The sequence below is a fragment of the Gadus macrocephalus genome, chromosome 8 (assembly GCF_031168955.1).
Source record: "Gadus macrocephalus chromosome 8, ASM3116895v1".
Taxonomy (NCBI): Eukaryota; Metazoa; Chordata; class Actinopteri; order Gadiformes; family Gadidae; genus Gadus; species Gadus macrocephalus.
In genome coordinates, this window is record NC_082389.1 from 6,336,879 (window position 1) to 6,350,598 (window position 13,720).

The 13,720-nt window shown below is 50.9% G+C and overlaps 1 protein-coding gene across 2 annotated transcripts in view; it reads left to right on the forward strand.

Annotated features, from left to right (window-relative positions):
* LOC132462698 (cadherin-2-like) overlaps positions 1-8,643 on the forward strand; it is a 63,851-nt gene extending 55,208 nt beyond the window's left edge. For both annotated transcript variants that reach the window (XM_060058391.1, XM_060058392.1), the window contains exons 19-21: positions 50-189; positions 3,337-3,501; positions 6,914-8,643. In XM_060058391.1, the coding sequence (XP_059914374.1) occupies positions 50-189; positions 3,337-3,501; positions 6,914-7,120 (512 nt within the window). In that variant the 3' untranslated portion in view covers positions 7,121-8,643. The remainder of the gene's footprint in view (positions 1-49; positions 190-3,336; positions 3,502-6,913) is intronic.
* Positions 8,644-13,720: the final 5,077 nt, after the last annotated feature.

Consider the following 13,720-nt stretch of genomic DNA (forward strand, 5'->3'; position numbering starts at 1 on the left):
CCTCCCTCCCTCTCCCTCTCCCTCTCCCGTGTCTCTCGCCCGCCCGTAGTCCTGGTGCTGCTGTTCGTGGTGTGGATGAAGCGTCGCGACAAGGAGAGGCAGGCCAAGCAGCTGCTGATCGACCCCGAGGACGACGTCAGGGACAACATCCTGAAGTACGACGAGGAGGGCGGCGGAGAGGAGGACCAGGTACAGCGGCGCACTCACACCTCACGCTCACACCTGCAGGCATCGTGGGTGATGGCACTCGATACACAGGTTACTTACAACATGCAACCACACGCGGCCGAAGAGACACGCACCAGATACACAGGTTACAACACAGAAACACACACGCACACCGTGGAGGTACACTTCATGCACAGGTTACGACATAAAAACACACACGCATGCTTAGTAGAGATACACACTTGTTACACAGGTTACAAAGTTTTTACAACGTAAAGACACACGCGCATCGCACACTTGCAAACTTGATGCCCAAACACACACACACACACATACACACACACACACAGGTCACAAAGACAGACACACTCAGAAGCTCACTTAACCGCGTTGCACGTCATTCAATTCTCATACTCACTCACACGCAAATTCAATTGTCCCCGCGACCTCTTGTTAGTGGAGCGGTATCATTTGGCAAACTACACTCTAATGTCACAAGATGGGCTGTTTTTCCTGCTGCTGCCTGAAATGGTCCAGTGGTTCAGGTAAAGGCAGGGGGAGAGAGAGAGAGGAGTCAAACCCCCCCAATCCCCCCACACCTCCCCATCTGCTCCGGGGTCCCCATCCTCTAAATTAGCCTCGGAGGCTGGTCATTGGAAATGTGCTGCCGTTTAGAGACAGACAGCTGCTGTGGCGTCATAACAGAGGCCCGTCTAAGGTAACAATATGACGGGGAGGCCGTTACACAGCTGCCCGCCATCGGAGAGGGGGGGGCTCACTCGCACTCACGACCACCGGCTCACCGGCCGGGGCAGAGAGGTCATAAAACTATCCAAAACTCACAATTGGTGGGTATTATTTTTTTCGTTTTTTCGTCTGTTTCGTTTCGTTCTTTTTTGCCGAAGTGCTGAGGGGGGAGAGGGCGAGCTGTCACAGCGAGGGGCAGCTCCCTTGATGGACTGTACCTCGGAGGCGTTGCGGCCCGCTCGGATTTATCGAAAGAGAACAAGCTTCCATTTTGAATGGCGCCGGGGCGGTCGGCCGGGAGAAAGTGGACTTGTCTGAGGAATTGAGGAGTCGTTGTTGGGAGTGGGGCACGGGGGGGAGAGAACAGGAAGGACTGGACCTGACTTTCCTGTCGACGTGTTCTTTATTATGGCCGCCTCTGTTCTCCCTATCTCCTGCTGGCGAGGAAATTGAAGCGTCAGACCATTGGTCCACCCAGAGTCTATTATTTCAGCGTCTGCAGCCATTGTCCGGACTAGTATTGCTCTGCTCAGCGCTAATTTCCTGCAGAGAGCATTGTACATACAAATACAAATATTATATTTATGTTTAATGGCTATTGTTGTCGGCAGTTCAACTTGAAGCAGTAAGTACAGGGCCGGCTCTAATTCAATCAGGCCAACAGTGCTGTACTGTAATTCCAGTCAGGGACCCCCGCCCCCCACCTCCTGGTGTAACAGCTTCCTGAGCTGGAGCCTGGCTGGATGTGGTGGAGGAACACGTGTACGTGCTGAGGCAGAGTCAGCTGGTCTGTGTTTAACAGTGGGCCGGGGCGGGCCCAGGGTTGGGGCTGAATATCTCAGAGGCGGGACTCTTCTTCTCTTTTGTTTTTATGTTAGCACTAGTTTTCATTGGTGAGTTTTTATTTGTATTTCTACGATCCTCTGCGTGCCGGACGACTCGTTCCAGGCAAAACTCATTTCTTCCTTTTTCTTAATTATTTTTGTCGGTACAAAGCAAGCTGACCTTCTCGGAGTGAACCCGTGGGAGGTGGAGGCGGGGTCAGCACGGAGGCGAGGGGGGGGGGGGTGGGCGGGGGGGGGGGGGGGGGGGCGATGTGATGTGTGGCGGTTATTGTTCCAAATCCCCGGCTGGCGGCTCAACGGGCCTCTATCTCCCTGCCAATCCGATCGAATTACACGGCCATAATCAATGTGTTTGTTTCGGCCTGACGGAGGGGTTTCATTAGCGTGGAGGGCTCGGGCGCTGGTGGTCGTGGCAACGCGCGTCTGATTGTGTTTGCGGTCCCAGAGTGGTCGGTGTTGTTGTAGTCGTAGCAACGCAGGGCTTTTACATGGGATGCACGATATTAATGTGTTTCTGTGAATGTAGACGTTTTGTTTATCTGTGCGTCTGCAAACCTATCAAGTGTTCATATCAGTAAATGATAGCCGCACAGAGAGAGACGTTTTAGATACGGTGGGGGGTGGGGGATATTGGAGATGGATGGATTACCGAAAATCTTCTAAAGAGGACAATCCATCATGCACGCTTATTAGGCACACACCCTAATTCTCAGATGGCATTTTGTCTATCGCATCAGGGCTGTCACCATGATAGCATAGAGTCCATCTAGCTTAGCATGAGACCCACCTCTCGCTCTGCATCTCTCTCTCTCTCTCTCTCTCTCGCTCTCGCTCTCGCTCTCGCTCTCGCTCTCGCTCTCTCTCTCTCTCTCGCTCTCGCTCTCGCTCTCCCGCTCCGTCTTGCCATCCCTCTCCAACAGCTCCTCTCAATCTGTCTCTCCCCCGCCTCTTTCTCTCTTTCCCTCCATCTCTCTCTCTCCATCTTTTTCTCTATACATCCCCCTCCTCCCTCGTCCCTCCCTCCTTCCCTCCCCCACCGCTCGCCCCTCTGCACATGACTTTGCACAAACTGCGAGCCATTCAGGTTGCCTTGGTAATGTTAATAGGATTAGCGATGGCTTACGCATATCCACCGTACCATGTCTGGGCACTGATTAGAGCAAAACTGTTTCCTGCGCGCCCTTGCCTTAGCTTAGCGCGCCGCGCAAGAGGGAGAGAGCTCTGCCAGTTTTGATGTAGTCATTTCGGGTCCTTCACATGTTGGTATATTTGAACGTACCAAGCCCCCTTTCCAAAACGCAGGCTTTTAAGTTTCCCACACGCCCGCGTCCAGTCTCCTTTTGTCGCAATTAAAGCGCTGTAAAGTTTGAAACAGCGCGCACCACCTTTTGACCTTGTGCAGTATAAACCCCCTCCCTCCGTTACATCACCGGGGACGGTCGCAGCGTCCCGCCCCGGCCATAAACCGTCTGAGCGTATGAGTGTGCATCGGGGTCCAATCCGGCGCGTTGGAGGGACGTGTGGCTCCCCGGTGCTAACTCTTCCTCCTCCTCCTCCTCCTCCTCCTCCTCCCCAGGACTACGACCTGAGCCAGCTGCAGCAGCCCGACACCATAGAACCCGACGCCATCAAGCCCGTGGGGGTCCGGAGGATGGACGAGAGGCCCCTCCACCCCGAGCCCCAGTACCCCATGAGGTCGGCCGCGCCCCACCCTGGAGACATCGGAGACTTCATCAATGAGGTAAGAGCCGCCCCCCCCCCCCCCCCCCCCCCCCCCCACACACACACACGCACACACACACACACACACACACACACACACACACACACACACACACACAGCACACACACCAGCTAAGGGCTCCCAGACCGCAGGATTTAAAGAGCGGTAAAATCAAACTCCAGTGACACAACACAAGCAGTCCTATGATGTCACCCGGCAAGTGGCATCGCGCGACATGGTGGCTTAAAAGTGGTTTGGTTTTAGTCATGGGCTACTCTTTGAATGAGAGTAGTTCTTATGGGGAATGTATAAAGTAATGTCCTTTAATGCTGCATGGCATAAAGTTTCCTCCACTTCAAACTATTATTACCGCCCCGTTGTCAAAGTTCTCTTATCAGGACTGCAGGCCCCGACATGCTAAAAAATCAATTTTTGTTGTGAGAGAGTGATCCAGACAGAATGTATTCGATTATTCCTCGCAGTCCATTTGAAAGAATCTGTCCATACGCGGTCTATACGCGCCTGCATATAAATGGGCTGATGGAGGAGCCAACACGTTGGCTCTCCATAGTAATGTACTGCTCAACACAACTTTATACGCCCCGAGCCTGCATCGACTCGACCGTGGAGGAGGAGGAGGAGGAATGTAAAATGAAAACGCTTTTCTTTTTTTTTTAAGATACTTTCACAGGATTTCAAATTGTGTAATGGTGTAAAAAAAAAAAGATTATGTACTTTGTTGTTTGCTCTCTCCGAGTGCCGGATCATTCCTATGTTTTAATCTCCCCCCCCCCCCCCCACCAACACAGCACTGAAAGCCCCTAATAGACTCATTGTTCCAGACGAGATTCACAGAGATTATGTGCTGTTTTGCATTCTCTCTTCTGCAACGGATGAGCGTCGCTGTCCCCAGCCAACCGCCTCAGTGTGTGTGTAATATTTCATATCTCAGAGCCGCCAGGGGGAGATTGTTGCACTTCTTAATATGCTGACCTAGAAATTTACATACAAGGCCGCCAGTGGCAGCCTGGCGTCTGAGTCCCGGCCCTCGTGAACGTCTCCTGCGACCCGCGGTGGAGAACCACGTGGGAACGTCGAGGCGGGAGGAGCGGGGAACGCCGTCCAAAGCGATATCGAAAATGAATTCAACGCGTGCTTTATCGGCCGTTTACCGGACGTTTAGCGATGTTGAGATTCTGGTGCCTGGGCGTCGGTGAGAGCGAACGGCCTCTTAGTCTGCAGCAGAGAACATTTTCAAACGCCAAGGACGAAGTGCATTTCTGTAGCGTTGGGGGGGAAAAGAACACTCTAGAAGTGGAGCGGAGGAATAAAAACACGATAAGAGCACGGGCGGCGTGTTTTTTTTATATTGTTTTAAATTTAGTTAAGCTTTTTAGTTTTCAGGTGTTTTTGTTTTTTTCAGTTTGTACTTGGGAGGCAATATTAAAACTCTAAACTTTAAAGCAGACCTCGGATCCTAATGAAATAAGAGATTAGAAAAAAATGAAAAAAAAGCCTTCGCTTTTCTGCCTGCCCAAGAATGTAACCTCTGAGCAGAGCCAACTGGGTCTGGTATTAACTCAGTTGCCTCGGTACCGTGTGTGTGTGTGTGTGTGTGTGTGTGTGTGTGTGTGTGTGTGTGTGTGTGTGTGTGTGTGTGTGTGTGTGTGTGTGTGTGTGTGTGGTGCAGGAGGCTAGCTCACGGAGCAGCCCAGCCTGGCATGACCTTTTCGGGGGGTTTTCAGGCGCGGCGTGTGAACACGCCCGGCTAAAAGCAGTCCGCCAGCGATAACACGATGGTGCTCTGCCCGGTTGTTTGGGGCATTACTTTTGCCTATTTACAGCGGCGATGGGCTCTTCTTGCACCGGCCGGCGGTAAATTAAATCACAGAAGTCCTCATTGTTTTTTTTGCCGTGGCGCGGCGAGACATTGCCAAGAATGCTGTGGCGAGGACAGTGCTCCCCGCATGCCTGAGAGGAGGGCTTTGTCTCGGGCGCCGGGTGGTAATGAAGGTGGGAGTCGGGCGCGGAGGATGGGGCAGTGATTGACTAACCTTATGAAGCTGCCAGTGGGAAGTCTGTTGTGCGGAGGAAGAAGGCGGGGGGGGGGGGATTGGGTGAGGCCATAACCAGTGGAGCAGCGATGGCTGTAATTGTAATGAACGATCCATCTGTCATATTCCGTAGCAAATGATCAACCACCGCAGCCCTGAGCAAACATTTAACACGGGGTAACAAGTGGAAAATAATCGCTAAGTGCTCTGGCACTTTATTACCATTTATCTTTCCATCGGAAGGAGGGGGGCTGCCGCTGTAACAGCGGGGAGGGAGGGGGGCCGATAAATCTCCGTGGTACGAGGTTCCCCGCTCCCCCGTCGCCGCTTCGATTTGCGTCGCACGCTCTTCTCCTTTAATTCAGTTATTGTTTGTAAGGTGTCTCCCGCCCCGGAGATGAGCGCCGGCGAGGGGAGCGGGGGAGGGGAGGGGAGGGGGGGGGGGGGGGGGAGGGAGACGGGAGCAGGGCGCCGCTCCAAAGTGGTTCACGGCCAAAGCACATATCCACGGCGAGATTAGCCATCCATCACGACTCGATGGTCCCGTTGAGGAACGGGGCCGCGAAATCAATAGTAATCCACGAGGACGTCTGGTGACGCTGGGAGGGCTTCTGGGAACGCTGGAACACAATCTTCAAAATGGAAACGCACAGTTGCCCCGCGCGACGAGATAACGTGCCCACACGCACAATCGCACGCACGCGCGCACGCGCACACACACGCACGCACGCACGCGCACACACACGCACGCACGCACGTCTCTCGCGCAACAGTCCTTAGTGCAGTCCGGCTGATACTTTGAGCAATGAATAAAATATAGAAGAAATGACTCCCTGACGGACATTAGATGAAAGTAAGCGCTGGTGCCAGAGTTGTATCGGCTGGGTGGGGGGTGGTGGTGGGGGGTTGGTGGTGGGGGGGGCGGGGAGCCACGCTGTCTCCCCAGTGGGGGCAGATCTCCGGTGATCTGAGGACGCGGGTCCGGCTCGATCTTGGCTTTTGATCAACTGCCGGGATAATCCCACCCCCTCATCCCGACCAAAGCGCGGCAGAGCAGCCCCCCCACGCCAGAGCCTGATTAATCCAGACAAGGTCGGCGTTTCCTGGACACGTACGGCGCACAGCGAGGAGGGGGTGCGGGCGGCGGTGGGCGGGGAACCACTGGGGGTGTTCACAATAGATTAGCCCGCTCCCGGGCCGCCCGACAGCGCCGGGTTTACTGTGTGCTGCCGCCGATCAATCGCTGTTGTAGCGGCGGGAGGGAGTGTGGTCGCGGCGCCCTGCGCTAATCTCCATCTCTCCCTCAACCCGAGATATTCCCTGTCCTCCCTCTCTCCCTCACACCTGTTTTTCTCTGTCCTCCCCCCCCCGTCCAGGGCCTGAAGGCCGCAGACAACGACCCCACGGCCCCGCCCTACGACTCCCTCCTGGTGTTCGACTACGAGGGCAGCGGCTCCACCGCCGGCTCCCTGAGCTCCCTGAACTCGTCCAGCAGCGGGGGCGACCAGGACTACGACTACCTCAACGACTGGGGCCCGCGCTTCAGGAAACTGGCCGACATGTACGGGGGCTGCGACGACTAGGAGCGAGGAAGGGGACGCACGGCGACGATGACGACAGCTTCGTTAACGAGACGAGTAAAAAAAAAAACGAGAAGACGACGAATACAACGGAAGATTAAAAAAAGAAAAACCCACGACAAAAAAGAAGGATTTTTTTTTTCTTTTCTTTTTTTTTCTCCCCTCCCGAACCACCGCCAGCCGCCGCCGCCAACAGCGCCACCTCGTGGACAGACGCTGATATGGCCGATATCCCTCGACTCACCGATTTGGAACGGACCTCCGATAAGTGAACGCGACAGAAATTTGATAAAACATCATTCCGAAGTATTTTCCATAAAAAAAAAAGAAATGACGCAAAAGAAGATGACCCAACCGACCTTGGCTAATTGTTGTCTACGCATTAACATATGCTTGTGGAGGGCGCGGGCACAGGTTCTGGTGGCCATGTTTCTTGCAGAGGGGAGAGAACGTTGGTGGACAGTCGCCGATTTTTGGATTGTTGGTGTTGAACGCGCTCAGTTACACTTGAATTTCACAGTACAGAAGCACTGGGATATAACGTGCCTTTTTGTACATTGTTTTGGATCTGAATGATTAGTTTTATGTTCCAACGCTTTAATGGTACTGACTTTTTTGGAGTGATCTCAAAACATGAAGTATGTTTAAACTATGGTATGCTTCTCCATGCTCCCAACCTCTCCTTCCCCCCATCCTCCCCGGCCGCCCGACACCCCCTGGGTTGTTAGATATGATTATTTAAGATATGACATGAAGGATCCTTTGTTAGCCCAATTGGGAGCAACGATTTAAAGCAGCACTGTACAGTACGCTAGACTTCTAGACTTTTTCACTAAAAAACATTTAAACTTATGCAGCTGGTTGCAAATAAAGGGAGTTATGAATCATACTTTTGTAGCAGAATATTTTTTTTCCTTTATTTCTGAGGTGGTGTAGTATAAAAAAGAAAAACTGTTTTTGGTCTAATCCATGTACACTTCATTTGCCTTAGTCATCTGATATTTTGAAATCTTCACTGTAAAAAGATGTGTGTACATATGTTTTTTTCTTTTTTGTTTTGATGTAGTATACGAAGTGCAAAAGGTTCCAAACATATAAATGTATAATTTGGACAACAAAATGAACAGAGTTTTTTGCATGTTTTTATCTTTTCACAGCAGAACTGAAAAAAAATGTTGTTTCCAAAATTTATTTACAAAGTGGAAAGAAATAAAAAATCGGGTTACAATAAATGTGTAGAAGTTAAAGAGTTTTTTGTATAAAATAAAGAAATAAAAACCATTAAGACAAAAAAAAGGAAAAGGAAAAAATGGTGATCTTCTCAGCACAACTGTTTGATTTGTACCAAAAAAAGGAGGTTGGTGGCGACAGTGTGGTATGACGTAGTCACGATGGAACCAATCAGCTTTAAGACTGGGAAAAGGTTTTTCAACTCGAGACCTTGAGAATTATCATATGTAATGGAATACAAATTATACATCTCTGACCCCAACCATCCAAATAAAATGCTAATTTTGGAGCGAAAACTGCCTTTTTAATTGTTTTTCTTTCTCAAGCATATTCTAAATTTCTGCTGCACTGAGACCGACATCCTTCCCCTTTTTTCCAATCCAATGACGGAAAAAATAATTCTGTGACATTTATGTTCTGTTATTGCCTTTCTCGTCAAACAAGCACAAAGGAGAAGAGAATTCCTCATTCTTTTCACCCTCGCACATTTGTACTTTTACTCTTTGCATCTGTTCACCTTGGGTTCAATGGCAAAACACAGAAATACCTAAAAGTCCACGGTGACGAGGGTGCAAACACTGCGTTGTGGAATGCACGGTTCCCTTAGCACGGGGTGAAGCTGACCTCCAGACCAAGGACAACGTCAAGGACTGCCTCGGGGAACGGTTTCTGGGCCCCAGAGACGCGGGCGGAAATGGAAAGAAGAAAAAGTTTTGGGCTCTAGCAGTGTGTGTGTGTGTGTGTGTGTGTGTGCGTGCGTGGATTTTCATGCGTGTCCTACGGGATAGGGTTTGTGGTTGTGCTGTGGCTTCGGTTGATCTTTTCCCAGCAAAGTCTACACTGTGTGAGGCCGGCCACAGTCTCCAAACCTAAACCATTTAGCCTTCTGCCCCAGCAAAGATAAGATGGATGGATGGATGGATGGAGAGATATATATATAGATGGGATCCAATTTAAGTTTGGATTTACAGGCCTCAAAAAGTAAGCAGCTATTGTCCCTATTGTGTGTGTGTGTGTGTGTGTGTGTGTGTGTATGTATGTAGCGTTACTCGGTGGTCTATTTGCAGTGGTGTGATTGACTGCGTCGTCGTTATCCCATCTCCCATGGTTTCTGCGGAAAAAAAACGTCATGTTTCCTTTGGTGAACTCCCCTCTTACACAACGCTCAGTGATACTTGAGTGTGTTCTTTGGAACTACCCCTGGCCGGCTGTATATCACTTTTCCCAGAATGTGCTGAGCGGCGCACACCACTTCCCACAAGGAGCACAACAGATTTATGTTGGCCAATGTGAAGTGATGTTAAGCAGACGACTCCAAAACTATGCATCATAAAACTACAGCTGAGTCAGTTCACATTAACCAAAGGCTCCCCTTCCTTTAACTCTGAAGGGATTTAGCTTTATCAGCGGTGTTACTATTGTTATAATTATTTGAATAATGGATATTTTTATAACTGCGGGGGTTGGTTTTAATGTGGTCCGTCACTGTTCACACAAGGGCGATTGTTTTTCCGCTCCAGTTCTCTGTCCTGTCTCCTCCAGGCACGGATGTGGTTTGTGACTCACTGAACTGCCTAGGAAAAGGGTTCATTGACCCCAACGTCCAGTTCTCACCAGATAGAAGTCATACACACAAGTCACACAAGCATGCATCAAACATCAGTCCAAAAAAAGATCAGGCAGAGACTACTATAATAGAGCCGGCTGCCTCTGCTCCTTGCGGAGTCACTCTCTTTTCTTCTCAGCAGGGTTTTCTGACGCACTACATTATTTCCAGATCCCTCAACTCAGATTATTATTTCCAAAGAAATGAAATCCTCCCTCCATTTTTTGTTTCATTATTCTTCGATAGGGAAGGATATTAATTGCACTGCACATCATGGATTATCCTCCCAAGTGGAGCGTGTGATGTCCGGCGCTGTAGAAAAGGCCAGTTACGGACAGTTCCCTGACTTATCCTAACACTGATAAGACAGTTTGTGATGTGACAAACCCAATGTGGAGAATTAATTAGAGCATAGTCTCTCTACCAGAGATATTTAATTTGGAATGACTGGAAAGACTTCTTTCACTTTCTGTTTTGTTACATTACAAAAAAACTGATGGTGTCACAGTTCACATGAAGTACGAACATGTTTGCAAGGCTGTGTGAAAAGGAAGTAGTTCAGCTCTTCATTGGCAGATTTTAATGCTGAAACAGCAGGGTTAAAAAAAGGACAAACCCTTGAACTTCACATGGCAAATAATTATCTTCCCTCAAAACTAAGAAAACTGACTTCGTGAAAAAAACGGTTCTTTCAGATGACTGTTTGTTGATGTGTGCTTCAGTGAGATTCACTAAGCGATGATTTAAAAACACCCTCCATGTTCCCTTGCATTGAGTTCAGCTGTCATCTAGTGTCCAACTCCTTCGCAGCTGATTGGGCGATTACATAAACCTTACATAAAAGAGAAGTGCGAACACACACGCACCACCCACTAGACGTACATAACCATAGGTCCACTCTCGGAAACTCAAGCCCACACCACCGGAGGTGGATGGGGGAGCCATGTCCCACGCTCCACTCTCCTTTCTGTTTTCCGTAGTCGATGATTGGAGTGCTCACGCTTGGATTTGCCCACCGATGGGCCGCTGTGTGATTGGTGGGGAGATCGCCGTGGCAGCGCAGCGCCGCAACACAGGCACCCAGGTGGGGAGTAGGATGTACCTATCATCACAGATACCTGCCAACGATAACTGCTGATCATGCCGGCTGGTCCCCATCCATCGCTATAGCGACGGCGCTGATCGCGATGCGCGCCTGCTGGAAGAGGTCAAGGTGTGACCTTCAGCGGCACCCAGACGTTTTTTTTGCCGGCTTAACTTTTCCTCGCTGCTCAATTATTAACGGGGGCCTGCGTTCCCGCTCTGCATAGCCCGCCGGGAAGTTAAGGAAAAGACAACCGGGGGACCGGGCCTGCGGATAATTGGCCGTGCATATATGAGTGTTCTAACGTCTAGGTGCTCTCGGGGCTCGGGGTCGGGGGGTCTGGGGGTGGGGTTGGAGGGGGGGGGGTGGGGTTGGAGGGGGGGGGGGGGGGGACAAAGGCCTTGTTTGTTGTTCCGGGCCGGAGCAGGTATGTTTCCGGGGAGCGAAACCCCCCCCCCCCCCCCTGTTGGGGGGGGGGGGGGGGTTGCCGTCCTCCGTGGCACCGGGGGTGCCCCTCGCTGCCACGGAGGACGTGCGGAATACTGAGCAGCCGGCGGGATGCGCACCCCGGCCTGCTTAAGTTATGCCGCCTCTGCCCTTTGGTGGACTTTGAGGAGATGGATGCTACCCGGACGGTGAGTGGAAAGAGCATATTTCTTATTGTGTTCCAGCAAGCCGCCCACCCCCCCCCCCACCCCTGCCCCCACACACATCCCTTTCTCCCCCATCCTCGCCATCCTCCCCTATGCCTTTGAATGAATAAGCAAGTGGAGCGCGGATGATGAAGCGATCCCATGGAGAAAGGGGGCGATGCAAGCTTTAATGCATGTCCGGGTCCATGTATCTGTGTGTGTGTGTGTGTGTGTGATTGTGTGTTTGTGTGTATGTGTGCATGGGTTGTGTGTGTGTGTCTTCCTTTTTGCTTATAAGGTAGCCTTCTGTTTCAATTGAAATGCCACCGCCTCCCACCCTCTCCCAAGGCTGCGAGGGTACGAGAGCCGGTGTGAAACGCTGCCGCCACAGACAATGGGAGGCACCTGTCCAGCTACCGCAATCAAACTCCCCCACCACCAACACCGCCACCCCCCCCCATCCCCGCTACCCACCACCACCCACCTTGACTCCCCCACTACCCCCCACAGCTGTGCACAACCCACGTCCCCGCTTGCCTCCCTTATCGGGGACACAGCCAGGGGGAGGGGCTCTAAACAGCGAACAGATATGTCTCCTTCTCTGTGCTGCTGATTTATCAGTCCTCCTTCACCAACACCCACACAATTATTCCCATTGCAGACACAGCCACCGCAGTACTGGAGGGGGAGGGGCTGGGGCTGGGGAGGCTCCCAGCCTCCGAGACGAGAATGATGAACGATATCTCTTCCGCGTGATGCATATCAACCTGAGCATGTGATTTCCGGCGTGGACGTTCAATGTCACTTTGGGCTGTCTGCTGGAGGGAGGGAGCGGTGCATGGAAACGTCGTTTCACCATCTCACGCACGAGTGTTCTCGCGCGTGACTGGTCAACGCGTTCCACACAAAAGAGGTGTAACCATAGTGGCCGCCCGCAGACACCTGGAAACCAGGCCGTCGCTTCTCTCGGTATCTTTCTCCCTCTTTTTGTGTTGATGCTTTATTTTGCATTCTTCCTTTTCTTCTTCTCTGATGACTCACGACGGAGTAAATGCCACGGCGACAATAAGAAAGAAGCTATCGCGCCGAGCAAATTGCCTATGGGACATATTCACCGTAGGCTGGTGTAATAGGCTAGGCTGCTATCTACATTTTGTTTTGTTCTAGGGCTAAATCGTCCCAGCGAATCCCTGGGAAAAAAAGTAATTGGGAGGAAAGAGAAGGAAGTGCTTTTCCCGGGAGTGCCCGTGGATTTATTCGGATGTCTACTTTAAAACGAGTAAACACTTGACATTCCTTTTACCTCGTGTCATTAAGGCTTTATGTCCCTTGGCTAACGCCACACAATGGCTGTGTAATTCTCGTAATAATATAAAAAAGAAATGTCATTACGCTGCCTTTGGTGGACGATGTACTCGTTGCCTAATAAATTAGCTGCAGGCTCAGACTATATTGTGGCGGCCGGTTGTACAATAGCACAGTTGTTGCGGTTGAGGTGGTCTATGCGTCGCAAAGGGACAGGAAGGAGGCCAGTGGGTCGTCTGTTCTGACTGGATACTGGGCCCTTTTGTAGTCTCCCATTCATGCGGGGGGCCTGGCAACACCGATGAGGCCAACACACAAACACAAAGACACAAAATGTCTTATCACCCATGTGTTTTGAGGACTATGTGGTAATGGAGGCTGTATTGATTAAACTGGGTTTTAATCGCCACGTCGTTTGTTTGGGCATGAAAGGGGACGGCTCCTGCAGGGACAACATCTTATGAAGAGCTTGTTCGGGCGACAGAGAGAAGGGCATGGTTGTTCATCTGGCCAGACGGCTAGTGTAAAAATAATGTGTCAATTCTGAGCGGTAATACCGCGGAACCACTGATGCATCGCTGTGATACACGGTCATCCTGTTATCCCATTTACCCCTCCCTCCCCTGCAAAAAGAGGATGAAATTAAATCCTTTAAGGTTGAAATTTTCTCTTTCATACTAATATAATGTTGCCCTGACTACCCTTTACCAGGTGTGAAACTGATTTCCATGGCAACGGGATACGTT